Source organism: Haplochromis burtoni, unplaced genomic scaffold (genome assembly GCF_018398535.1).
Source record: "Haplochromis burtoni strain Fernald_Lab_line unplaced genomic scaffold, NCSU_Asbu1 Contig_82, whole genome shotgun sequence".
In the NCBI taxonomy this organism is placed as follows: domain Eukaryota; kingdom Metazoa; phylum Chordata; class Actinopteri; order Cichliformes; family Cichlidae; genus Haplochromis; species Haplochromis burtoni.
Genome location: NW_024582443.1, coordinates 212,156 through 238,302, shown reverse-complemented (window position 1 = coordinate 238,302; position 26,147 = coordinate 212,156). Strand labels below are relative to the sequence as shown.

Below are 26,147 nucleotides of genomic sequence, written 5' to 3'. Positions count from 1 at the left end.
CCTCACAGGTTTACTTTTAACTCATGAGGCATAGGTCATCATCTGTGATTATCATTCTAACCTAAACTATTAAAATGTGTCATTTTAAGTGTCCCAAGAAGCTGGGACGGGCTCCAACTACAACGCTGAATCTGATAAGCAGAAGGAGCTAGATGGATGGGTGTGTGGATAGGATGTGGTTCTCTCCAAAACACAGCACTAGGGTTAGGGATGCCATTGATAATGACTTTAACCTCACATATTAAAAGCTTTTTAATGTGGGTGCTCCTACACTTCTCTGCAGATGGGTCAAAAACACAAAAAAGCCTTCTTTTGCATGCTATGCGTGGAGTTTTGAAGGATAAAGAGGATACAAACCTTTAGTTACGACTATGATGCCAGTCATCCCTCTTCTAAGGATTCAAGATACCATCAGCACAGTCAGCAGCAAGGCCAGCACTCACTGCCACTACAAGAAGATCTGTGGATTATGACTTTAGTTCAGATTAAAAAAAAACTATGCACACCACCTAGCTGAGGCTCTATTTTCACTCTCATTCATTTCATTCACATAGAGATGCGTCAATATACAGTGAATATATGATGAAATGCTGCTGCACAAGAGTATATCTTCTACAAAATCATGCTTTTTTAAACATCAGTAGTTACATCTGTTCCGGGTCGTTTGCTGAACAGTGTTTGTCTGATCTTATCATATTGTATCTTAACGTGATCTTTCCTTTCTCGGGAATGACTCACTCACATAAATCTTGACTCTAAATTCTTTTTAAAGTCTTCACGGCGATAATAATAAAAAAAAAACGCAGGAAAACGTAGGAACTAAATAGAAAAGAAACTATTAGCCCCTCCTCCAAACTCTACTTTGAGAGAAAAGTGCAAACCAGATATTTATATTCACATGCCAACATTCCAGTTTTACATCATCTGTCTTATCCAGTGTGTAACATTTAATCTATGCGGTCATTTAGATTTAGATTTTTGGCACTTGAGAAAAAGAGGTTTGCTATCATAGTGTTTCTTCTTCTCTCACGCAGCTTCTCCGTCCTCTTTTTCCTGTAAGTAATTGGGTTTCATGGTTCTGTTAGATGTTTGGCACCGTGGATCTTTTGCTTATTGGTTCCTCTACAGTGTGTGTTACAGTTCATTTCATTTGCAGTTATGCTGACAGCCTCTCTCTTTACTTTTATTTTGAGTCAAATTAACTTGACTGCTTTTATTTGTTCTGCAGATATTGCGACTTTATTGTTATTGTGTTGCCATAATAGTTCAGTGAAAATGATATTTTTGTGACAATCATAACCACTGTAATGACTTTAGCAGTTTCCCCCCAGGTTTTTAAATGTAGTACTTTAGAAAGGATTTTTAAGTAACACTTGGTAAGTTATACAAGTCATCTTTTCAGTGAAGCTCGTGGGTTAAGCAACGCGTACAAATCAGATAGAAATCTCAGTGATTTTATCAGTGTTTTTAAAGCGATGTGTCAGGAAATGAAGGGAAAATGATCCTGTAGCGGCCACCTGTGGCGACGGTGGGGACATACAGGCGAGCTTTAAAATGCCACACTCCAAATTCTCCAGACTTACCCGACAATAAAACTCTGAACACGTAATAGTTTTCGTTTTTGAAAAGTATGGGTATATGAGTTTTTTAAAGGCTTTAGCAAACAGTGCTAAAACGAGGCTAATGGCGTCTTTGATCAGTGCCAGCTGGTAGTTCCTCTTAAAATTAATAAATTTACAGACTTAAATGTTAACTTATTATTATTAATATTTATCATTTAAATAATGTAAACTTTAAAAAATTCTAGCAGCATCCTAACGGACCTCCCCTTTAAGAAGAAAAAAACTGGATCGTTTCCGGTTTCGCTGGTCCGTCGATGAAATTGCTCCGTAAGCAAATGCCGGAGGAGAAGAAGAGGTGCAGGTTATGGCCACAATGATTGAGGAAAACGGCCCTTCGACTCACGTATGTGTTTCTCGTTTTAATTTTTCAGTTTATCTCGGGGTTGTTGGTGCTGTTTAACATGTCAAAACTGAGATTAAAAAATAGTTAAACTGAAAAGTATTCCAACATTGTCATTGCTTCAGTTGTAGCCAATTCGTTAGTCGGTGGCTAACAAATTAGCTTGTACATCTGACCTGGTAACCTGCGTTTATTTAACTGTTTATATGAACGACAGACTAGAGATTCACTATGTGTTGAGTTCTCCTCACCAAAATGCAAAGTTTGGTCATTCTGTCTCAAATCATTATTTTTTCCTCGACCGTCTCAGATTTACCTAAACATTTTATAGTCCAGAGTTTGGATATATATATAGTGATTGTTTTAAAATGTTAGCTTCACATATCATTTTTTTCAATATATATGTTTTAAGTCCCATCCACCTACTTTCAGGCCTTTTTATAGCTCAAAACCATTAAAGGTAAAAGCCTTACATTTCCACAGGCCTTTCTTTCTGTAATTTGGGACAGTAAAAAAAAGTCACATTGCAAAAATGCAGTAGTGACAGTTTCCAAATGGTATATTGATTCATTTCACAGTACTGTAACATAAAACAAGTAGAAAGCTTTTAAACATGAAATTCTTGGTCACAGAAATTAAGAAAATGTCATTTTCATTCAACTTTTATTCTGTGTTTAGCAAACATGACAAGTTGTACCAGGAAAAAAAAAAGATATCAGTATGTATTAAGAGATATGAGATTTAACAGGAGTGCATGGAATTTATTTTCTCACATTTTATCTAGCTAATACTTTTTTTGGTTTATGTGTCCCAAAAAAGATCCCGATTCCCTTTCATGGTACGAAACACCAGTGCAAATTTCGCACATTTTTCTTTAATAGTTTTTGAGATATTCACATTCAAACACTGTCGGATTTCAAAATTTGGGGTCAAAAAACATTATGAAAGTGGGTCAATGGAGAAAAATGTATACTAAGAAGTGCTTGATATATGAAGCTAAAATTTCACAGCGGTCATTACATGTGTCTAAACAGGGCTTCTTTCAAAAAATATATAATAATGGATTAATAATGTGCCAATTAGTCTGTTAAATAATAATTGAGCCCTCAGCTTAGGTTTTATTTTGCTCACTTTCCCTTATTGTCCTCACCCAGGAGCAGTCTGAAGTGTCCTCATCATCTCAGGCACGGCAGAAGCTGGAGGGGCTCCTGAACAAGAACATGAGGATCCGCATGACAGACGGACGGACTCTGGTGGGCCTTTTCCTCTGCACTGACCGGGACTGCAACGTCATCCTCGGCTCAGCTCAGGAATTCCTTAAATCCACAGGTACGCAGAGGCGACCTGAGCACAGCGTCCACTGATGCCTTAGACTCCGTATAAAAAGGCTGTTCTGCTCTTTTTCACACCTCGCACTTTTCATGGTGTTGTATTATCAAAGCATCTTTGAAGTGTCTTTCCAGGAAAGATTTAAACACACAGGTGTGCTATCAAACTGTGACTTTACTCAATGCCAAACCATCTTAAAGGTTCTCAATAAAGCTAAAAATAATACTGATCAGAACCAGCAGCTGTGGGAAACTCATACACGATGCTTTTGTCATTCAACATGCTCTGTTGGAGGAGACGTGGTTACTGTGGAGGCCATTCGAGTACAATGAGTTCATTCTCATGTTCAAGAAACCAGTTTGAGATAATCTGAGCTTCATGACATGATGGTTAGACTGGGGTTATAAAGGGGTGGGCATAGTCAAATCCCCCAGTTAGGCTGCAGGTATTTAGACTATGCTATGTTGGTAGCCAGTGGTACATGGCGGGGTAGCTCTTTAAACAAACGTCTGAATGTCACAGTATAAATTGAGACTCATCAGACCAGACAACGTCCTGCTTTAATGTTTCTTTTGTTGTTATTGGGCAAAGCCTTGCTGTTCTTTCTGTATGTGCTGTTCATTCAAAGGTGCTCTTCTGCGTACGTTGCTTGTAATGAGTTATTGTTGCCTTCCTATCAGCTTGGATATTTTCACTTTTTCAGAAATTTCTCTATGAACCACACAGATGGTCGTGTGGGAAAATTTCAGAAATATTCAGACTAGTAGAGCCCCTTAAATCACCTTTCTTCCTCATTCTGATGTTTACATAACTACACGTCTAAATGCACCGATTTGCTGCCATGTGATTGGCCGACTTGGTATTTACATTAACGTGCAGGTGTGCTTAATAAGGTATCACACAGTAAGTGTAGTCTGACCTGTTGTCTCGTTTTCTTTTCAGACACATTCTCCCAGAGCGAACCCAGAGTCCTGGGCCTGGCCATGATTCCCGGCCACCACGTGGTGTCCATCGAGGTGGAGGCAGACAGCCTGGACGACACACAGGGATTCGGAGCTAACCACTGACGGAGCTCCGTCTGTTTGGACAGCATTCATGTGACTGAGTCCTGCCGAGCCAGACTCTAGGCCGTGGTCGATCCCAGGAGAACGGACGACGTCAGTCTCTCAGACTCTTTGGACGCAGACCTTCTGTGTCGATGTCGTGGATTCAGTCAGTCCCTCGGCGACTGATGAAAGAGTGCGTTTGCGTCAACTGCTGCACAATGCAGCGAGTGCAGAAATGGTGTGGGCGTGCATGAGGTGTGAGTAAACGAGAGCTTACTTGTATGTGTCTCAGTGTCTGCAGTGCCCGTCTTTATTACAGTGTGTTTTAAAATAAATCGCCCTATTTGAGACTTTGTGTTGCCGTCCTCGCCTCGCTTTAAAACGCAGCAAAACAAAATGAGCAAAAATGCGTTTGTTTCAATATTTTAATACACTTGAGCTTGTCAGCTGACTCAGTTTGGCAACAGGAAAAAAAAAAGCCTCCAACAAAAGAAACCCAGAAACAAAACCGTCCCACTCAGAGTTAAATACAAAGAGAGCCTGTCACATTTTGTTCACACAATCAAGCAGTAGAAGCTGGTTACAGTCAGTGTGTCCTCAAGTTATTAAAGACAAAATAACTTAATTTGTGCTAAAAAATAAAGTCTTTAAAAACATCATCTCGGTTCACCTGTGTGGCCCGTGTGGCTGCAAGAACCTCATTTATAAACTGCATGAAGTTCGTATGTGTGTCAGTGCGACCCATTGGATAAATATTATCCAAACATGCTGCTCGTGAAGTAGATATGGTGTACCTCGGGAAAAATAAAGCAGCAGCTCAGACACGCTTCAGTAACACCTATTTATAAATGAGGTTCTCGGATAGCCACTGAAGACACACGGGAGTGTGTGGAAGGCTTTTCAAAGGCCTACAGTAACATTTCAGGAGTGAAGTGGCCTTTTCAAACAAAGTAAAAGTGCAAGCTTTCGAAACGTTTCCTTGAAAGGAGGAGGGGAGGAACAGAAATACTCTAAATGTCAATGCAGTCATTTGCGGCTGTTTTTCTAAACTTTTTTTTTTTCCCACTTATTTTGTGCACTTACATCCATAATGTCTGCCCCTGGATATAAGTGAACATCTCCAAACCAAAATTCACACAGAATTATTCCAATTAGCTATCAGGAGGCGCTGATTTAAATTTAAAAATATACACGTATACATCACAGAGCACCTACACTGACTTCAGATCCATAGGATATTGAAATTCTTACACCTACAGGTTTCCTGTAGCGGTGCTCGAGTTTCACCATAAATATAGCTCAACAGCCACAGGTCTAATGATAAATATAAAAATCCTGCTTCTCTAGTGTAGAGACGTCTCGACGTGGTAAAAAATAGAGACTGAAATCAGTAGACCTTTAAAGAATACTGCAAGCAAACGGACAGACGTACAGATTTCCAAGCAAAGAGTCACGGCACTAAAAATAAAAAGGAGGCGCCGAGTAGCGCTTCAAAGAATGGCACAAAGAAAGAATAAGAGCGGACACTGCTTCCAGCCGTCACACATTTCCTACGGAGCTCGTCTGTAGACTTCATTTTCTTCAAGCACAACGTAATTTATGAGTAACCACAGGTAGGTCCCTTGATTTTGTGGTAAAAAGTCCAAAATAACAAAAAAAAAGTTTGCGAAAACCTGCGTCCAGGCTGCCGCAGAGCTTTTGAGGAAGACTCGTCCTCCAAAATCCCCCGAAGGTTTTTTCCAAAGTATCCAATCCACCTAAAACGACACTACCCCCCCTCCCCGCCCGTGTGTTCGTCAAGTCCTGCTCTCTAGTTGTACTGGAACTTGAAGTGGAAGCTGCCGCCAGATTCAAAGGGGTTGAAGTGAAAAGGCCAGCCCTGCTGACCTCCGCCGCCTCCTTGCTGGCTTTCTGGGTCCAGCGGATCCTCGCCCGCATCGAACTTCTGCCTCATTTCTAGGAAAAAAAAAAAAGTAATAGAGAACAGGATCGTTAACATTTTAGTAAACGATCAACTAGTTTGGACTTGGTTTGACAAACATCCATTTTCTTCTGCTTTTACAATTCTATTCACTTTTTTACAGGACCTGTGATGATGGTGAACTTGAACTTAGGTGCCACTGTGCTGCCCCCTACTGTCACAATACCAAAATGACATCAGTCTATTCATCAGACAAAACCTGACAGTCAGTAAATGTTTGTTCTTTGACTGCAGAGCTGCAGTTTTAACGTCTGCTGAGCAACATTTTTTGGTCTGTTTTGTGAAAAGAAGAACGAAGCCGCTCGTTTCTTTCACATGAATGTTCTCATAGCTCAGCTTAACCTCACCGCACATCATTTCTGAGAAAGCCAAACTTTCTAAATTAGCCCAACTAATTTTAATGCTTGTTCTGGACTGTAATACATGCTGCTCACCATGCATTGCTATTGGAGTTTTCGGAGACTTTTCAAGTCTATAAGTGGAAGAAAATGAAAAGATGGATGTTTATGGAGACTGTTGGAATTTGTGACTTTCCCTCTGGGATGAGTAAAGTATGTCTAAAATCCTGGAAATTCTTTAAAATCAGATATTGGTGGTGTGGAAATGTGGCTGTAAAGACTAAATAACAAGGCTGGCTGCTGACCTGGATCAGTAAGGACCTCTTTGGCCGATGCGATGTCGATAAACTTCTTTTCTGCTTCTTTCTTCTCGGCCTCAGACTGGAAGTTGTCGGGGTGCCACTGCTGTGCCAGCTTCCTGTACGCCTTGGTGATCTCCTGCTTGTTGGCACTCCTGAGGAAGTTTCTGAGCGTTAGCGGGCCCTCTTATAAAAGTGACGGGCGTTGACTTTGGCATCAGAAAAATAAAGTAAACGTGTAGTGTTTATGTTGAAGCCGGCTGGACTGGTTACCTGCTGACACCGAGGATTTTATAGTAGTCCCTCTTACGAGACTGCTTGAGCAGCCTCTGGGCTCGGTCCAGCCCCTCTTTGATATCGTTGCTGTCGCCGTCGAACTCTCTCGCCTCCTGGTAGTCCTCCACAGCTGCACGACACACAAGGGATTTACAGATTACTCCTAAACACCACATATCTGAGGCTAATTATGTAATATTGTTTTACTTTAATCATCAATTGTGCAGTTCTGAGATGGAACTATGGTTACGATAGGCTCATGACATCATGACAGGACATAAGCATGGGATGAGTTGAGTTGCATTCATTGAGAAGACTGTCACCTTTCTCGTAGTCCTGGTTGAGGATATAGGCCTCTGCTCTGTCTCTGAGGACGTTGGCGTTGCGGGGGTCTCTCTGGTGGGCCTCCGAACACACGTCTATCGCCTCGGTCGCTGATTTAATCTGGAAATGATATGAAGCAAAAGGTGAATGATTACAAACTAAGACTGAACTCTAGTGAGAACTAGGACAGTGCGTTTGCAAGGGAATGACGATTTATTTAGAGGTTCCACATCTTCTGGGGGATGTGAGAGGAGAAAAATGAGCATCGCTTCGTGAGAAAAGCTGCCGTCACTCTCCCACCTTCACAAGACAGAAGCAGATCCTCTCTTTGGCCAGGTTGGTGTAGTACGGGACATTAGGCTCCGTCTGCATTGCTGATTCATACTTTTCTATGGCTTCTTGATGCCTAATGGGGAGAGAGAAACACAGTTAAAGGTCAAAGCACTTAACATGCTGTGTTTTATTTTGGATGCTTGCATTATTTTACTTTGAGCACAGAAACACAAATATGTCATAAAAACTACCTGCATCAACATTATTAGCCCCCCTGCTGCTAATACTCGGTTCTCTTTGCTGGTTAACAGCCCGCAACTGTTTCTTCTAGTTCTCAATACGGCTCTCACGCGTGTCCTGAGGAATCACAACTCACTTTTCTTTGATGAATCTCCAGCGCCTCCAGATGTTTTTTAAGTCAGGGCTTTTGCCCAGGCCAGTCAAGGACATTCACTTTGGTCTTCTGGAGCTTGTTCTTAACCCTGAGTTTTAGGTCGTTGTCATGTTGTTCTGGGGTCTTCTTAGTTTCCTTTCTCTTCCAGGCTTGTTCTGCACTGTGTGGCTCTCTTTGAATTTTGCAATGATGCTTCTCGCTCCAGTTTTTAACACTTGGAAAACGCTGTGATATGTTTGCATATCGCCTCCTGCAACGTGAGCATCGGCCATTCTTTTTCTCAAGTCTAAACTGTCTTCTTTTGTCTTCGACCAGCTGTCTTCTCATTGACAGCTCAAACTCTTGCTGAAGTTTTTTGCTGTGTGCAAGTTGGACGATAACCCTCAGTTTTAACTTTAACTTACAAGCTGAGCATTACAAGTTACAGCAAATCATTGCACAGCAGTGGTTTGTGGTTTTTTTAGGGGGCTAATAACACTGACTCTGGTATTTTTTCTTCTTTTATGAAATTATTCTGTTACTGTGTGAAAATATTTATAATTTATGCTTTCTAAAGAAAATGCTGTGTTGAAAATCCCTTGCCCTGTTAAAAGCAAAGGGAAAATTTTCATAGCTGTGCTAATAATTCTGCCCTCATTTGTATATGTTACACTTTCAGAGGCTGAGACTATAGCTGCCCTCTGAAACTCTCATTTGCATGCAGGTGGAAGCGAAGTGCCTCAGCCCAACAGAAATACCCACCTGCCCTCCTCAATCAGCTCTTCTGCCGAGTCCAGCTGCTTGCTGAGCTTCTTCACCTGCTTGTAGTGGCTGAAGCACTCCTTGTCGTCCTGGTCGAGCTTCAGACACTCTCTGACGTTGCTGCGTGTGAATAGATGGAAAAAGTGAGACTTCATTTGCGTGGCTGAGCAAGCCAGACCTATTTGTTTATTCCAGGAACGACGCTCACTTGAGTGACTCGTGGTGGTCGCCGAGGCTGTAGTGCAGCTTGCCGAGCTTCAGAAAGGCGGCGCGGTTGTCGTTGCGAAGCCGCGTCGTCGGCGTGAGATCCTGGATGGCTTTCTGTGGATCTCCCATCCGGATGTAGCACTCTGCGCGGAGCTCCCGAGACTCCGGATCCCAAGGAGAGATCTAGAGGAAGACGGAAACTTTTTATAAATGAGCAATCAGCTCAAAGATCATAGTGATTCCTTTAATAACTAAAATGCTGAGGCATTAAAATCAGATTTGAAATCACACTTTGAAGCAGCTGGTATTGGTAAGATTGTAAATGAAAAATAAAATTAACCAACAAGACCCCTACCTCTATAACTCTCTCCAGCACAGTGATCGTTGTGCTGTAGTCCCCTTGGTGGTACGCGGCCTGGGCCTCCTCCTGCAGCTCCTCCAGCTCGTTCGCCTTCATCAGCTGGTTCTGAGCTTCCTCGTTGTCTGAGGACCGCTGCAGCTGGAACAGCAGGTACATATTATTGTGGCAAACATACGTGGGAGAGTGATTTAGGACTGCAAAAGCAGCACGTTATAAAACCTACCACTGCCTCAAAGTCCTCCCGTGCCTCCTGCGTGCTGCCCTGCTTCAACAGGATGTTCCCTCTCTGCAAGCGGGCCTGAAAAATACAAACAGATGAAAAGATAGGATGACGAAGACTCTGAAGAGGGCAGAAGAAATGGAATATGATAGAAGACATTAAGAAAGGCTAGCGAGTGACCTACAGCCAAGAAATCGGGCTTGAGTTGGATAGCCTTGGTCAGATCTGGCAGGGCAGATTTGGACTTTCCCATGGCCAGAAACACTGCAGCTCGCTTGTAGAAGGTCAGGTAATTCTTAGAGTCACCCTCTGGAAAATGCATCATCACAATTTATTCATTTTTATTTTACCAAAAGCAACAAACACAAGCTTTGAACCTCTAAACTCTTTTACCGCACAATAACACACCTTTCTCGACTGTACAGACAAGCACCGACTGTGTAGACTGAAAATGTCAGCCAGTGGCAAGAACGTGTCTGCGTGTGTGTAACCTTACCCACAGCAGAGTGGTAGTGGGACAAGGCTTCGGCCAGCTGACCAGCTGCCAAAAGTTTGCGGCCCATCTCCAAGTGGTGCTCAATCTCAGCCTGAGTTTCCCCAAAGACGCCTGTAACATAAAACTGGGTTTGAGCCTCGCTGGAAACACTGAAGAGGGACAACTTTATAGAAGGAAACCACAGTGTAGCCCAGTGTTCTTTGTGTGTTTGTCTTTTGTTCACACTTGCACCTCTCTTCTGATGACAGAGGCTGCACAAGCTCAGAAAAAGATTAAAAGCGCACAATCGAGCTGCGGCATCCGACCAACAACCTAACTTGTCTCCGAACTGCTCAGCCTGACCTTTCCCTCTGATGTACTCATTTCCACTCTTTTCCATCCTCCCATGAAACTCTTAACATCTTCACCTCAGTCTCCTGTCTTTATACCAGAGCGATCATCTCAGCAGGTCTCCCTACTATCTTCTAAACCATCTCTTTCACCGCTTTCCTTTTTCACTCATCTTCACCCACTCCCTCTCCCTTATTCACCTCTTATGCACTTTTATGCTAAATATTGCACAAGTCACATTATCAAAATACATTTTAACTACCTAAAGTGAAAGTACTCATTACACAGAATGGCACTTTTCAGAATCATACACATTATATTAGTGGATCATTGCAGTTGAGGACTGTTTTACATCCTTCTACATTGCTTATAGGCATTGATCTATAATAATGCAGTTAATCTGCAAATGAATAAGCGACTAAAGTCTTAAAATCTCCATCTGCATCCAAAATATAGTGGAATAGAAGCAGAAGGTAGAGATATACTTAAATACAGTACAGTTACTGTGTATTAAACCTCACCTTTAGTAGTAAAGTACGCAGTTAAGTGTAGAGCTCAAAGTAATTTAGCGCTGGCGGGGAATGAGGAAGGGGTGAAACTAAAGAAAACCGATGTAATGAAAAGTGAAAGTGGAGTATTACTGCAAGACGAAACCTTATACAATCAGTGCTTTTAAAATAACATATAAATGTAACTGAACTATAAATATTACTAAGAGCAGAGGCCTGACACAGGTAAAAGCAGGTGGTGCTGGGACTGTAAGTCCTCACTACGCCCCTGGTTGTAAGGATGCTGCCCTTGGAAACATCTTTTAAAGCCTTCGTGTTTAACTTTTACAGATTAATAGCCGGTATCTTTAAATCAGAGCAACGATATAGTAATTACTTTTTTGTATTAGTATTTTAAGAGCAGTTTCGGGGTCAGTAATTAAGCCGGCTTGATGAATTTTTAGCACTAAAGACGACAAACAAGTGAGTAAGCAGGCTGTTTTTTGTTTTCTTTTAACGTGAAGTGGGTCTTACCGTCCAGCTGGATGTCCAGGATAACACACAGCAGTGACAGGGAGCACAGGACCCCGCTGAGTCCGGCCCGCCGACACGGCTCCATCTCTTCCCGCATTCACGCTTTAACACCGGAACCAGCCAACTTCACAGCTCTGCGTCCGCTTCGACTGAAAGCGCCTGTCTGTTTCATTGAAATCTGCCTGTTATTTATTACACCCTCACGGGTCTCCCCTCTCTACAGAACAGCTACGACGGTGTATTTACGGTCCCAATCGGACAGTATTCCGTGTAGAAATGAGTCGTATCGCTGAAAGGTTCCTCCCCTCACAAAAGAACTAGCAGCTTAAATTCACTACCCCGCCTGAATTAATTATTTTCTAGACTCGTTTTAAAGTTAAAACGACTAGTCTGTTGCTGAAGCCGAACAGCTGACCGTCCTTACACTTTGTAAACGAAACCTTGCCCCTCTGCCAGAGCCGTCCCCGCCCTATCTGCTCTACTTTTCCGTGGTTGGTCCGCGAGGTGCACATCCGTGTTCGCCCGGAAACGTGGGCTGCTCTCATTGGATAAGCTATTTTAACAGTGACGCTCCCACCATGTCCCTGCATGGGCCCGGCAGCCTGCACACTGCGGCCAAACGTCACCACGGGGTATGTAATTGACAGCGGTAACACATGACGACGTGTTATGCAACGTAAAACAACCTGCTGAACAGGCCCAGTCTGTGTTTTTACCTCAAAGAATGCGAAATGCAAAGAATGCGAAAACCGTAATCATCCTGTCCTAATAATAATAATAATAATAATAATAATCATCGATCATGATAAATCATCATTTCTTTTAGTTCTCTGCAGGTCTATAAAGTTTTGTCATTTAATAACTTAATTTAAAATAATCCTGAATCTTCCTTTTTGAAGTGATTTACACTCACTTAAGTTATTAAGTTATTAAATTAAGTTATTAAATGACACTCACTTCATAGTTATACCGTGTGGTACAAGGTCGGACATCTTTTTGCCTTTTTAAGAGTAAGATCGACCTTAATTCATCATAGTACGGATTGAACAAGGCGCAGGAAGCATTCCTAAGAGATTTTGCTTCATACTGACATCACGCATGATGTGAATCTTCTGTTCCATCCCAAAGGTGCTCTATTAGTTTGAGATGGGGTGACTGTGGAGGCCATTTCAGTAAAGTGAACTCATTGTCATGTTTAAGATGATTTGAGCTGTGTGACATGACACGCTATTGTTGTCAGCAACAATAATCAGGTAGCCTGTGCCATACAAATGAAGCTCAGGTGTCTAAATGGCCTAAAGCATGCCAAGAAAATAGCACACACCATTACATCACCAGCAGCAGGACAAACGCTGATACAAAGCAGGATGGGTCAATGCTTTCCTCTTGTGTACTCCTAATCCCTACCACTGTAGCAGTTGAAGCAAATTGAGACTCATCAGTACAATCATCTGTTGTCAAGTTTTGTTGTCCATGCGTAGCCTCAACATCATGTTAGCTGACATGAGTGTCACCCATTGAGGTCCTCTGCTGCTGCAGCCCATCTGCTTCAGTGCTTGATATGTTGGGCATTCAGAGACTTGGTTGTAACGAGTGGTTATTTGAGTAACTGTTGCCTTCCTATTGTCTGAAAACCGTCTGGACATTCTAATCTGACCTTTGACATCAGCAAGACATTTTCTTGCGTCTGGATATTTTCTCTTTTTCAGACCGTTTCACTGTAAACCCTACAAAGGGTTGTGATCTGTTGCAGTAGATCAGCATTTTTCAGCCCGTCTGGCACTCAAAGTCACTTAAATCAAATTTTTTCCCCATTCTGACACTGAAGTTAAGCTTCAGCAGATAATTGCACTATCGAGCATTTTAACAAGAAGCTGGGCAGCCATGTTTCACCAAAACAGCTTGAGTTCACCTTGAACCGGAGGACACACACACACACCAACTCACATAAGATGTGTTCTCCTCTTGTGTTTTGTTAACAAACTGAACAAGAAGTTGCTGAGCTGAGACCTGGTGTTATCAAAGGCACACAAGTCACAGGATTTTCAATCATTCGGTGGTCGATGTGTCCTCTAAGCGGAGTCACTGTCATCCTGGTTGAGACCGCTTCCACCTGCATACATTTACCACGGGTTAAGGTGACCACCCAGTGACTCTTCCCTATCTTCTTTATTTAATAATCACGTGAGCTGCCGTCACGCACTGTTTACGGTGCTGCTTCCCGCCACTTTAATGACACATCATAAATAAGTTGTACAAAATACAGTCTTTATTTGACACATAAAGACATTTGAATTTGCTGCTTTTAGCACCAAATTTAAATAGTAAAAATGTGGAATTTGATGAAAATATAACATTTGCAATCAGTCTTTACTCTGAACACAGACACCGAACAGGTTGTTGATGATTTCCCACAATATTTTACCCAAATCATGTCCTGATGACCTGTAATCATGCGCCTGGCTGATGGTTTTTTAATTTTAATTAAATTTTTTATTTAAAAAAGGAAGAATACAGCCACCACTGTTTTTGTCTGTGGTAAGCAAAACTGGAATGTTCAATGTAAAACATTTAAATTTGTACATTTGCTTACCCCCCCCCCCAAAAAAAACAACAACAACAACAACAACAACAACAACAACAACAACAAAACCCCAAAAACAAACAAACAGGCAAAATACAATCAAAACAAAGACAACCTGCCCTCCAGCGCCTCAGGTGTCGCCTACAAAACTGTACAAAACAACATATCCCAACAATCATCACACTTTTGACCTTCCCCTTACAAATGTGATTGAATTCATTGGAAAATAAGTGACAATATCAGAGAAATATAAATATTAATCATTGAGAGCGCACAGTGAGTTTGTGCAGTGACGCTGATGTTTTGTCAAGCTTTTTGCAATCATTTTATCCATGTTATTTCTACACAACATACATTTTGAAACTGCGGTTATTTGTATATAACATATACAGCTGAAATACTCCCAACAGTGAACATCTGATGCACTGCAAGTGTTTCCACAGTGATGAAATGGCACAATGTGTTAGTTAGACCAGCCAAAAGTGAAGGGATGAATAAGTCCACAAAGCTCAGTTTCCAAATCCTGCTCAGACGTAAGCGTTTCTCCCGTAAGTACTGGCGGCCAGGCTTCTGGTTGGTGCTGGTCCAGAATACACAGTTCCCCTTGCATGAGGTAGAGGGCTGCAGAGAAAGAAAACGTCAGGATCAGATGGTGGAAATACAAATCACCCCAAGCATGCTGCACATCATATACTCAGAGTCTCAGCAAGGAAATTAAAAGTTTTAGAATAGTGTTAGAATAAGTTATCCTTATAGTGGCAGTGCACCTATCAGAAGTGAATATAAGAAGGCTATGGTCAGTGTAAAGTGAGTAAAATTCTTGTGAATAATCTAGTTACTACTTTTTTTGACCACTGGGGGGAGCCAACTTTCTAATCAGGGACATGAGCACTTGCCACTAGGCAGCCATCTTGGTAACGTGTTTGCGTTGTTTCTTTTTAAAGCACAGTTTAGATCTACTTTAATTCTAATGATTACCTGGATAGAAATCTAAATCACTAATCTGATTTAAAAAGTTTACAATTTTGCCGACTTCCTAATAAAATAAGGTTTTAATAAAGATGTGTGTGGGTTTTTGTTTCTGTTTCTGCCAAAGATTTTCATTCTTTTTCAAATCTTTGATTGCTACGTCTCCGTTATTCACTTTGAGCAGTCTGAGACCTGCTCAGGAGCTTCCATCTCCAAACAGAGATCTCTCCACAGACAAATTTAAAATCTTTTCTATGCTGTGTTTTATGATGTCCCTGTAATGAAGGTTGGTCAAAAAAATTTCATACAATTTTTATTTGTTCTTTTGCCCATGTTTACCATTGAGACAGGTAATTACCAAATAAACTATAAACCTACTATAAGCCCCTTAAACCTGCCACTTAGCACAGTCGAGACAAAGACACCTGGATGGGTGGGAACTATCGACACTTTGAGATAAGCTCATGTTGCCACAGTGAGTCGCTAGAGAGCCACGGGATCCGTCTCCCTTTGTATCAAATTAATAACAGAACATTCAGCACATTCGTGTTTTCTTTAATTAAACCAGAACATTTTTCATGCCAGACTGCACCTGTAGACTCTGAGAATTACCTCCAGCTCTGTACATCAAAAAGAGATCAAACTCACTATTTTTCCTCTGTGCCCAACTTGCAGGAGCAGGTGAGAACGGCTCCTCCAGCGATGGCGAGCACAGCAGAGCACCAGCCGATGTAAAGCCCTTCTCCTATCTCATACCTGTGACACATAGCAAAATTATGGGCTGCCGGCACTGCACTTTAAACCTGTTTATCTCACACCACTAACAGCAACTTACTTTGTGCCAGGGTAGTAGGGATCAAAGAAATTCTGAGTGATATTGAAAGCATACCAGGACACTGCAACCATAGTGCACAAACCTTATGATAGAAAAAAACAGACAACAACAACAGGGAGTCTTTAGTGAGCAATAAAACAGTGACGGGTCAGAGTTTAACTCTGATCCAAAGTATTGAAGTAAACAAAAATAGGTAGGACTGATCTAAAAGGGCGGTAGGGCATTATCATGATTCATCAGCATGCTGGGGAGGTTTCTTTATCTTCTTTAAGGGGTAGTGTAATAGGAGGTCAATATTGTTATCTGAATAGCCAGGAAGAACAGACTGTATTTTCTATGTTTTTGTTACCTTGAAGCATAAAAAGTACTCCAGCAGTGCCTGCGATCCTCCCTTTGAGAACATAGTTTTCTCCTCCCGCTTTAGAGCACTGTATCCCGATCAGCGAGCCCAGCAGTCCAAATGTGCCAAACACTATCGAGGCAATCATCAAGGCACGAGACGCTTGGATGTAACCTGGAAACAGTGCATAGATACACAAAACCACATAATTCTAGCAGATTTTTCAAAGATGGATTGATGTTTTAATGTGTACCCACAGTACAACAAAAGATAGGACATCTAAGCTCTTCAAGTTGTCCTTTTAATACATTTCTTATGACAGAAACCCTCCTCCAGACAAAGCAACATAAACATTTGATGGCATCCAACTTTCCCGAACCTCATGATATTATTAAGAAGTCAATTTTTTTGTCAGCATACCATTCAAAGCGAGCATCGAAGGGAAGTCCCTGCAGTTACTGACCCCGGTTGAATCTGTCGCGCAGGACATCCACAGGTTTTCATAGATTGTAGAGGTGGTGATGACATTTCCGTCAACAGTGGAGGTCCTCCAGTAACGGTTTGGAATCGCAACCCCCACCATTATCCATCCGATGAACCCCAAAATCACAGCCACCACTTCCACGATTGGATCCATGACTTCTCCTCGGCCCAACTGTCAGTGACGACAGACTGAAGTTTTGGAATTTAATAAAAGTTGTCTTTTTATGAAGATAAAAACATCGGATTTGGGTGAATGTGTGTGTGTGATGTGTGTCCGCTCCGCCACTGAGAGATGTGTCCAGTTCAACAGATAAGTATAATCAGTTATATGACTCACTTGCAGTCTCTCCTCCCCTCTCTCTCTCTCTCACACGCACACACGTGTACTCTATCCTCTTTTTTCTTTTTCTTTTTTGCATTTTACACCCCTGAAACTGAACAGGTGTTTATCGGCTCACTTTCAGGGTCCAATGGTCATCTGCTACTCTTAAAGACGCCGTGACTCTGTATGCATTTCTGGTTATGTTTATGAAAAATACTCAACCATATAAAATTCTCCCATCTCTCATAATAAATGATTACACTATTTGTCATTTAATAACTTTTAAAGGATATCATTGCTTAAAAAAAACAACTAGTTTTTTTGTAATCACTATTCACTATAACACTTCAAAACTCATATCGAAACATATACGAATATATTTCTCTAAATTATGCTCCACCGCGTAGGTTTTATTGTTTCGGTTTGCATATCTCAAGGCCAGAAGACTCGAGTTAACAATTTCTTTGTCACACCCTGTGCTTGGGAAACATCAATATTTAACAGGTTCAATTTAATGTCACAAACACCAACCAGAGACCAAGGTCTATCTAACGCTGCCCAGTTCATCCCGTAGTTTCTCACTTTGTTTCATGCCATTAATAATCCTCCTGATAGCTTTTAGGTCAGCGTTGACAAATCCAGGGCACTCTGAGTTTACCTCACTGATAATTTGAAGATAAATCTTAACCTGCATTTCACACCAAGCCGTCAAGTCGGTAGAGGTGGGGAGATTTATAAACCAGCGAATGTGTTTGTTTAAAGGTCAGCCTCCAGGAATAGCCCCATTCACCAACAATAAGCCAGACTCAAGCTACTGGTGAGCCGAGTGTTTGGAAGGGAAAGTTCGACTTGTGGAAATGAAAAAGACACAAAGGTTGTTAATTGTAACAAAAATTCAAATATTTTGCATTTATTTTACGCAATGACAAAGAAACTAAAAACTCACAAAATGCTTAAATAAACCGATTAAATATAACGAGCACATTTTCAGTGATATAATCAAAGAGGGTTATGCTCTTTATGTTTCATCAGATAGGTTATTAAACTGCTCAAATGGCATGTAACAACTGAAGGTAAGTAACATAGTTTGGCAACATTACTGAGTGAACTGGGAGACCATGAAACATTTTGTGCTGATAAAAAAAACTACAAATGTTCAAAGGCTCCTTTTGAAAATGACTTCTTATTATCATTACTGTTTCAAATTGATTGTGTTTTGTTAGTCACCACAACTGCAACTGTAATTCGTGTTCTTTGCAAATGTGAACAAGCTGAAGAACATGGTTAACACGGCTGCCTGATAAACATTAGCATACTAGCATCGTCATTGTGGTCATTGCGCGCACTTAGCTAAAAGTGCTACTAGCAAAAGTCAACACTTTAACTTAACATTTTTCTGTTTTCATGAAACAAATTTCCATCAGACCCGAAATATTTCAGCCCACTTTTCCAACAAGTGTTGCTCAACTGCCATAAAATTTATATATTTTTCTTTTTTTAATGGAACCATTAAGCAGGAATTTGATTACTGGTTTTAGCAACAGTACTGCCAAATGTAAGGTCGTCATAATGATGCATTACTTTGGAACAACTTAGCTCCAACAGTCTTATGAAGAAACTGTCACTGTTTTTTTTAACACCATTTACACTTTAATGATTTACCCGTCACACACTTTCCAGAGTCTCCAGCTATTTGTGAAAAATGTTCTGGGTTGTTTTTGGTGATGAGGCTGCTGCTAGCAGGTGTCAAATCACTCTTCCTGCTCATGATCAAAATTCCTTTGCTGGTTTTAGACCAATCTCTAAACTCCCTTTTTGGTCTATGGTGGTGGATAAAATTGTCCTTCAGCTTAGACTTTTCTGGAAATAAATGGCGTCACTGAAACATTTCAGTCAGGTTTCAAAATAACATCACAGCACAGAAACTGTACTTTTAAACATTTTTGATGATCTTTTATTAATTGCAGACTCAGGTAATCCTGCCTTTTTAGTGCTTTTAGACCTGAATGTTTGATAGAGTGGATCATGGTGTCCTAGTCTTTATGGAGAGCTGTGAGCACTAAAGGTACTCGCCTTGAATTGTTTTTACGTCATATTCAGTGGCTTACATGGGGCATCCCTCAAGGATCTATCCTTGGCCCGGTACTCTTTTCACTTTCATGTCATGGTGATGATTTAAAATACTATATATATATATATATATATATATATATTGTAAAAGGCCTTGCTGGACTGTATTGCAGACGAAAAAACGTGATCAGTGATAGACCTTTCCAACATGAATGGACAAAAAAACAGAGGTGGTACTATTCGAACCTCCTGACACACATTGCTCTTGTAAGGGGGAACTTTTTCATTTGGAGAATTGCAAAACACCGTTTGCAAAAAAGAAAAAACTAAACAAAACAGAAGTGACCTTTTTGTCTGGCAGTTTTATATTTAATAACTAAATTCTGTTGTTAAATTGCCTCTTCCAGCTGAGGGCCCTTACAAAGATTACAAATATTCCCTCATCTGCTGATTTAATTAAGTAATTCATGCTTTAACTTAATCCAGGCCTCAATATTGGAATCGCCTTTATTTTGGAGTCATGCAGGCTTTGCAGGCGGCAGCTCGACTCCTGACAGCCACATATAAGCGAGACCATATTTCTTCTTTACACTGGCTTCCAGTATGCTTTACAGTTCATTTAAAGATTTTATTGTTTGTTTTTTAAAGCCACTAAATGGATTAGCACCCTATAACCTTTCTGAACTTTTACCTTGGCGTAGTCATCAGATGCTTGTGTTTGTTCATACAAGCAGACTGAAGCCGAGGCTGCACCTAAGCTTTACCAATCTACCTCTTCAAATTAGGACCTCACCAGCACTCGACATCTTTAAAACCAGCTCGAAGACACGTCTTTACTCCCTAGCGTTTAAATATAAACAAGATTTTGACACTTCACTTTTGTTTTGTTTATTTTTCATCTTATTTTTTTCTGTATTTGATGTAAACCCTTATTTTTTATAAATGTGCCGATAACCCCCCCACCCCCCACCCAATTGACTGTTGAGAAGAGGAGGATATTGTCAAAATGCTTCTCCATCACAAATGGCTTTTTGAATCTCTCCACAGTGATAGGAGTGCATGATTAGCCAGAACACTCAGAGTAATTTAATGCTCCAACAAACCTTCCAGGAAGCAAAAACATTCTTGGGAAAGGGGCACCCAGATATTTGTGCTGATGTTTTTAATGATTACCTGATGGCTTCTTTTAACTAGTTCGTTTTTTTAAAGCATTGCATTTGACATTTTCAGTACTTTTTACACACATTTCTTTTCCTGTGATTTAATTAATGTCTCAGATTTAGTTATGTACAAAAGAAAATTTGGAACATTATTAATGGTCCATATAAAAAAGATATTGTACCTCAGAATAGAAACAATATATGGCTATATTAAAACAGTGTAGTAACAAAAATATTGCACTTCAGGATATCCACAGTCAATATTATTTATTTTACCTTTATTTAACTGATCCAATCTATTTCACAATGACAGCCATGTGAACTCAAAATACATAAAGAGCACAGCAAACCAATAATCTAATATTAATTATAGCTTAATTGTGACAATTTAAAAGGAACCCTTTTAGATACTTGAAGTTTTGCATCCCATCTGACTATTAAGAATATCATGTACAACAGGATAAATACTGTTAGTACATGCATACTACATACACCAATGTAAGTGTTTCAAACTAAATATCTGCCATTATTATTTCCTTTTACTGCTCTAACCAACATTTTATCAAGAAAGACAGAAATCCAAACCAAAGTTACGTCTAAACACATTAGCCACGTTCTGCGACATTTTCAACTGAGAAATCAGTCCAGCCCTAAGTGTCTCAGTTTACGAGTGAGGTGTTTGCAAAGCTTTTTTGTTAAACCCAATTTCTTTGCCCACTTGGCTACATATAACTTTGTGCTATTGTATTGAAACTTTCACCCAGGCTCTGCCTTTTAAAATAAACTTTATATGACATTTATAAACTAATTCCTGGAACGAAGTTTATACGTTTTTCATGTGCTTTCCAAGAACAGGTCATTAAAAGCCGGCGAGATGAGCATGTGATGAGTAGACACAACTAGAGAGATGAGATCGAGCAGGTAAGTGCTTAGTAAGTTTTTTGTGTCCACTTGTTTATTTAAAACGTCAGTATGTCTGTAAATAATCATTGACTCTAATTGTTAAAAGATTCACAATTATTTGTGTGTGTGTGTGTGTGTGTGTGTGTGTGTGTGTGTGTGTGTGTGTGTGGAGGGGGGTGGACTTTAAATAAAAAAACTCAACAAAAAAGGTGACCTCACATCTCCTACACCAATCAGGATTTAGTAACATTTGTATCAAAATAAAACAATAGTTGTTGGACTGTTGCTCACGTTGCCAGGCCACAGTCAAATATTTTTGACCACGCCCATAAAGCCATAATGAAACCAATCAGTTGCTTTAAATGGTTTAACGTATTACACAACCTTTAAGTGTCATATCGAAACATGCATATCAATGCTAAGAGGAAATTGCTAAAACTGGAGAGCAATATTCACCGCTTTTTACCAGCGCAAAATACCCACAGGGAATGGCAGGTATAAGTCTGTCACATAGGTCCAGACAGTGTGGATTTATTGGTACACAAAGAATAAATTTGGATTTGGTGCCACCATAATAGCTTTAAAACCTGAACCCATCTTGCTGAGGAATCTCTCAAGTACAGACTGTACCCATCTGTGAAAGTGTCAGAAAAACTTGTGAAATGTCATGACCGCATCTTATACTATTGCAGTGCTGCTCCATGGACAGAAAACACATGCCAAAGTATTCAGTTTCACCGCTGTGTTAATTTTCTGCCACAATAGGTGTCTTCAGAATCACTTTTCCCATTATGACACACAGAGGTACGCACAAACAGACTTACAAGGTGAAATTTCCACACAGAAATCTTGATTTTATTACTAGAGTCTAGTGCCAATTAGCAAATGTTGGTATGCTTGGGTAAACATTAACATTGTCCTGATGAGCAACAGGATGAAACTTCAAAGAGCAACTATGATTTTCCACTTTCCACTCACTTTCCAGAAAGTTACAGATTTGGCATCTTTCATTTTAAATCATTTGTATCCAAGTATAATGAAAAATGATCAAAAGCTGCATTGCAGATGGTGCAAAATCCACAAGGCTTATAAGGAAATGAAGGTTGGGTAACACAGATGGGAGATATATGTATATATGTATGTATATGTATATATGTATATGTATATATATATATATGTATATGTATATATATATATGTATATGTATATGTGTATCTATGTATATGTATATGTGTATCTATGTATATGTATATGTGTATGTGTATATATATATGTATATATATATGTATACGTATACGTATACGTGTGTGTGTGTATTAAGATATTTGACCATAGCCTTTTTCTGTATTATTATATAATGTCTTCTTCTCCTTCTTATAATACTATTAATACATACATTTAACACTGTAGCCATAATTTCTGTTTGCAATTAAGTGATGCTATGAGTTATAATAATAACAGTTAATTGTTCATATTCATTATTCACTTAAATAACGGCCTCGTGAACTTGGTCTGAATGCATTGGTGTTGTCTCAAGAGCTGTGCAGCATGGCTGTGTCACCAGATTCCAGGTGTGTACAGTTGGCTGCTGACTACAAACAGAGGTCATCTCTGTTGTCTGTCTTTTCAAAGTCTACCAATAAGCCTCTCCCTTTCTTTATTAGTACTTTATATTTATGGAACTGCACATTTACTTATTTATGCATTTATTTTGTTCTTGTTCTGTTGTAGGTTTGGAACCCCCCCCCCCAAACAGAAGAAATAATCCTTTAAAAACTATATTTTGTATTTACACATTATGTAATTGAGAGAGATACACTAAAAATAAGAAATCTTTCTACTACGACTTTTCAGAAAACACCTTTTCATGGTACTATATATACATCATGATGATGGGGAGAATATAGTTAACCACGTGACCCCCTTTCTATCCTGTTTGTTTAAGCTTGTCCTCTTTTCTGTGTTGTTTGTCCATTTCCTGTGCTATTGTTGTTTTAATTTTAGAAAAAAGTTTAAAAAACACTCTTGTGCTTCGAAAAAAAAAAAAACAGTAGAAGAAACTTGTCTTGTGATTGTGCAGCACCCACATGGTGTCATTTCTGTTAATGCCAGATTAAAAAGAAACGGCAACAACACATCATCAGTTAAAGAAATTAAAAATGCAATGCAAAGGACAAGGGTTAAGAGTTTTTCCATAATTCCGACACCCTTCATTTTGACGTCTGCTTCGCTCCTGTAAAGTGTTGTGAGCGCTCTGTGATCGGTTGCGACACAAACAGCCTTTGTTCCCGCAGATGCCTCTGGCCTCTGTTTCACGACACAGCCCACATACAAAGACAGACTCACTTTCACATTATGATGAATATGACATGTGAACAGCACAATAAAAGAGAGACAAAAAGTAACATGTACCGCCTTTCCTTGTGTCTGCCCGCAATCAGCTGTTTAACTGGATTATACAACAACCTTAATTTCCAGGGTAGTTACACCTGCACAGCGGGGGGTAAGCGAGCCTCTACACTGTGCTCATTCGCGGTGATTAAACATTAGTATCTGTGTTAAACCCGCTGGGTACTTGACGGACGTTGGCCCTCAGACGCACTGAAGCTGAGCTGAATTACACCAGCTCTGATGAATCATTGATGTTTAAGTGTGTTTAAACTGCGCGTGGGAAGAGGCTGGAGACAGCTCGGGGGTCAGTTAGACATTATGTCTATTTTCTGCTCCTCTGTTTGGATATGTGTTTCTTCACATATGGTTTTATCTAATTGTTTACCTAAATGATCATCTATTTTACACCAGAGAAAATGATTGTTTTCTCAGGCCGATCCGAGTTTCGGTCCTTTCACCCGGGTTAATAAGTAACATCCCACCGCGCTGATAACGCGGCACATAAACCATAGCCTCCATAAACCTCCCCGTTGTAAAAAGATGTTGACTGTTTGAATCTCTCCGAGGGTCAAGATATGAGGATGATCGAGAGTGAGCGAACTCGTGCGTGGGTTAAACTCTCAGAGATGACAATCACAATACAAGCTGTCACATTGTGTGCACCAAATCCCTCATTGTAAATCTAACAGTTAATAAATGACATTGATAAGAATGGGGTTTCATATTGGACTTTGATTTATCGATTGGTCTTTATGGATATGGTAGGAAAAATGCTACAGTGTTACAGAATCCTGGCTCCTGTTTCCTTGTAGAAACGCTTACACCGTGTGTTTCAAAGCCATTCAGTTCTTCTTCATCCCAAACCATGTCTAGATTATAAGCTGTCTTGTGTTGGAGTGATGCTGGACCTTAATAAAACAGTATCTGCATCAGTTACAAGGACCCACTTTTTATGAAATCAGTGAAACAATGACAGGAGCGTGGGTGGTGCCTTGAAGAAAGGGAGGTGCTCTTCATTATAGGAAATTTTCCCAGTTGTACTTACAGGCGTACCGTAGAAACTCCAGAATTTTGTACTATTTGCTCGATCCTTCATGAAAATAGCATTTTCTTCATTTTTGTGACTAATAAATCGATGTTTAAAAGCATTCTATCTTTTGTTTTAGCATCATAGTGCAGTGAACTATTTACTATTCAGAAATTGTGCGCTCAAATATGCAGGACTACATATTTTAATAAGCCACTACGCAGACATCGTTGATGCACGAGTCCCACATTAAAGACCCCGTTTTATTTTGATGGTGAGAAAATTCAACATTTCAGGCTTTCATCTTTAATAGTTTATCTTTTGAAACAAGCATTTTCCATTACTGCCTCTGATTTTAATGTGCAAGAAAAACGATATAAACATTGTATGTCATAAAAACAAAAAACACGCCTTTAATTCTAATACATATATGACGCTAAATTGAACCGCAATTATTATGTAGCCTACTGTACATTCAAACTATGGACCATCACATGTTTTTTGCAAAGAGCAGAGCAGAAAATAAGAAAGGTGAATAAAAGTTTTCTTCATTTTTGTGACTAAAAAAAATTCTGCATGTCTAATTTTACAGTATTGGGTAATTCAAGTGTTTATCATTTAAATTTGTCACAAGTTGTCTTTTGCAACTTTGAAGGTTTTTTGTTTTATTTGTTTGTTTTTTTTAAATTAATGTGTTCTTGAATATGGGTCTTTGCAGGAGTGCCGGTCTTCTTTCATATTTTCAATATATTATCGGTTGATTGATTCGGTAATTTAAAAAAAATCAGCTGGAAAAGTATTTAATATGTGAAGCTAAAATTTCACAGCAATTTTCATTTTAATGCAAATCAGAGTTTGGTTGATTTAAGACGGTGTTGTGACTTAAATGCTGTAGCCTACTGAAAATCTCTTGCCGTGTTAAACAAAAGAGCTCTTGGAAATGGAATTTTTTTGACACCTATGCAACACCAGTCCCATAAATCTATAAAATAGAATGACATCTTGCTCTCATCTCAATAAAGCCCTGACAGTTTTGATGGAGCACAAACAGGTCCTTTAAATAACCCCGCGAGCAGCTTGGGTGCAGAAGAACACCGAGCTTTACATAGATTCTGTTGACTGATGCGCCAAAGTGCGCAAAGGTGAAGCAGGAAGGAAAATCTGACACGGAGTCTGTTGTGGACTCCAGGTGTTAATACTGAGGGACGTGTGAACATAAATATGCCTTGTGGTAATAAGGAGTTCGGGAGCTAAATGCGTTCAAGTTCATTTGGTGTGTGAGGAAGCTTGCGTGCGCGCGCTCCCGCTCTTTAACAAACCAGTCAGGTGGACCGGGAATCGTCAGGGGAGCGAGCCGGTGACTCGTCGGGACCTACAGCTTTGACACCGCGCTCACAGCTGCTGTGCTCACCGTGTTTTGTTGATCTGATGTGTGTTATGCGTGGCAGTGATGGGAACACCACT

The 26,147-nt window shown here is 40.1% G+C and overlaps 3 protein-coding genes across 3 annotated transcripts; 1 reads left to right on the top strand and 2 right to left on the bottom strand.

Moving 5' to 3' along the window:
* The first annotated feature begins 1,846 nt into the window (after positions 1–1,846).
* On the top strand, positions 1,847–4,687 carry naa38 (N-alpha-acetyltransferase 38, NatC auxiliary subunit). Its single transcript, XM_005925854.2, has 3 exons — positions 1,847–1,965; positions 3,117–3,291; positions 4,234–4,687. Exons 1-3 carry the CDS (start codon positions 1,927–1,929, stop codon positions 4,356–4,358), a joined length of 339 nt encoding a protein of 112 aa, XP_005925916.1. The 5' UTR covers positions 1,847–1,926; the 3' UTR covers positions 4,359–4,687.
* A 57-nt stretch (positions 4,688–4,744) lies between these two features.
* dnajc3b (DnaJ (Hsp40) homolog, subfamily C, member 3b) lies at positions 4,745–12,060 on the bottom strand. Its single transcript, XM_005925855.3, has 12 exons — positions 11,600–12,060; positions 10,248–10,358; positions 9,936–10,060; positions 9,755–9,829; positions 9,526–9,669; positions 9,172–9,353; positions 8,964–9,083; positions 7,856–7,961; positions 7,555–7,675; positions 7,229–7,361; positions 6,962–7,110; positions 4,745–6,293 (listed from the first exon to the last, which is right to left on the bottom strand). The coding sequence occupies exons 1-12, from the start codon at positions 11,694–11,696 to the stop codon at positions 6,148–6,150; spliced, it is 1,509 nt and encodes a 502-aa protein (XP_005925917.1). The 5' UTR covers positions 11,697–12,060; the 3' UTR covers positions 4,745–6,147.
* Positions 12,061–13,846: 1,786 nt separating this feature from the next.
* Positions 13,847–17,126, bottom strand: cldn15a (claudin 15a). The gene is made up of 5 exons (XM_005925856.3): positions 16,748–17,126; positions 16,337–16,501; positions 15,988–16,069; positions 15,801–15,908; positions 13,847–14,804 (listed from the first exon to the last, which is right to left on the bottom strand). Exons 1-5 carry the CDS (start codon positions 16,962–16,964, stop codon positions 14,711–14,713), a joined length of 666 nt encoding a protein of 221 aa, XP_005925918.1. The 5' UTR covers positions 16,965–17,126; the 3' UTR covers positions 13,847–14,710.
* Between the last annotated feature and the right edge of the window lie 9,021 nt (positions 17,127–26,147).

Excerpts from the sequence above, each read along its gene's own strand:
- naa38 (XM_005925854.2), top strand. The coding sequence starts at position 1,927 with ATGGCCACAATGATTGAGGAAAACGGCCCTTCGACTCAC. Across the intron at positions 1,966-3,116 it reads AAAACGGCCCTTCGACTCAC|GAGCAGTCTGAAGTGTCCTC; the intron begins GTATGTGTTTCT and ends GTCCTCACCCAG. Across the intron at positions 3,292-4,233 it reads GGAATTCCTTAAATCCACAG|ACACATTCTCCCAGAGCGAA; the intron begins GTACGCAGAGGC and ends TTTTCTTTTCAG.
- dnajc3b (XM_005925855.3), bottom strand. The coding sequence starts at position 11,696 with ATGCGGGAAGAGATGGAGCCGTGTCGGCGGGCCGGACTCAGCGGGGTC. Across the intron at positions 7,962-8,963 it reads GAGCTGATTGAGGAGGGCAG|GCATCAAGAAGCCATAGAAA; the intron begins GTGGGTATTTCT and ends TCTCCCCATTAG. Across the intron at positions 7,111-7,228 it reads AAAATCCTCGGTGTCAGCAG|GAGTGCCAACAAGCAGGAGA; the intron begins GTAACCAGTCCA and ends AAACTTCCTCAG.
- cldn15a (XM_005925856.3), bottom strand. The coding sequence starts at position 16,964 with ATGGATCCAATCGTGGAAGTGGTGGCTGTGATTTTGGGGTTCATCGGA. Across the intron at positions 16,502-16,747 it reads TTCGATGCTCGCTTTGAATG|GTTACATCCAAGCGTCTCGT; the intron begins GTATGCTGACAA and ends CACTGTTTCCAG. Across the intron at positions 16,070-16,336 it reads AGTACTTTTTATGCTTCAAG|GTTTGTGCACTATGGTTGCA; the intron begins GTAACAAAAACA and ends TTCTATCATAAG.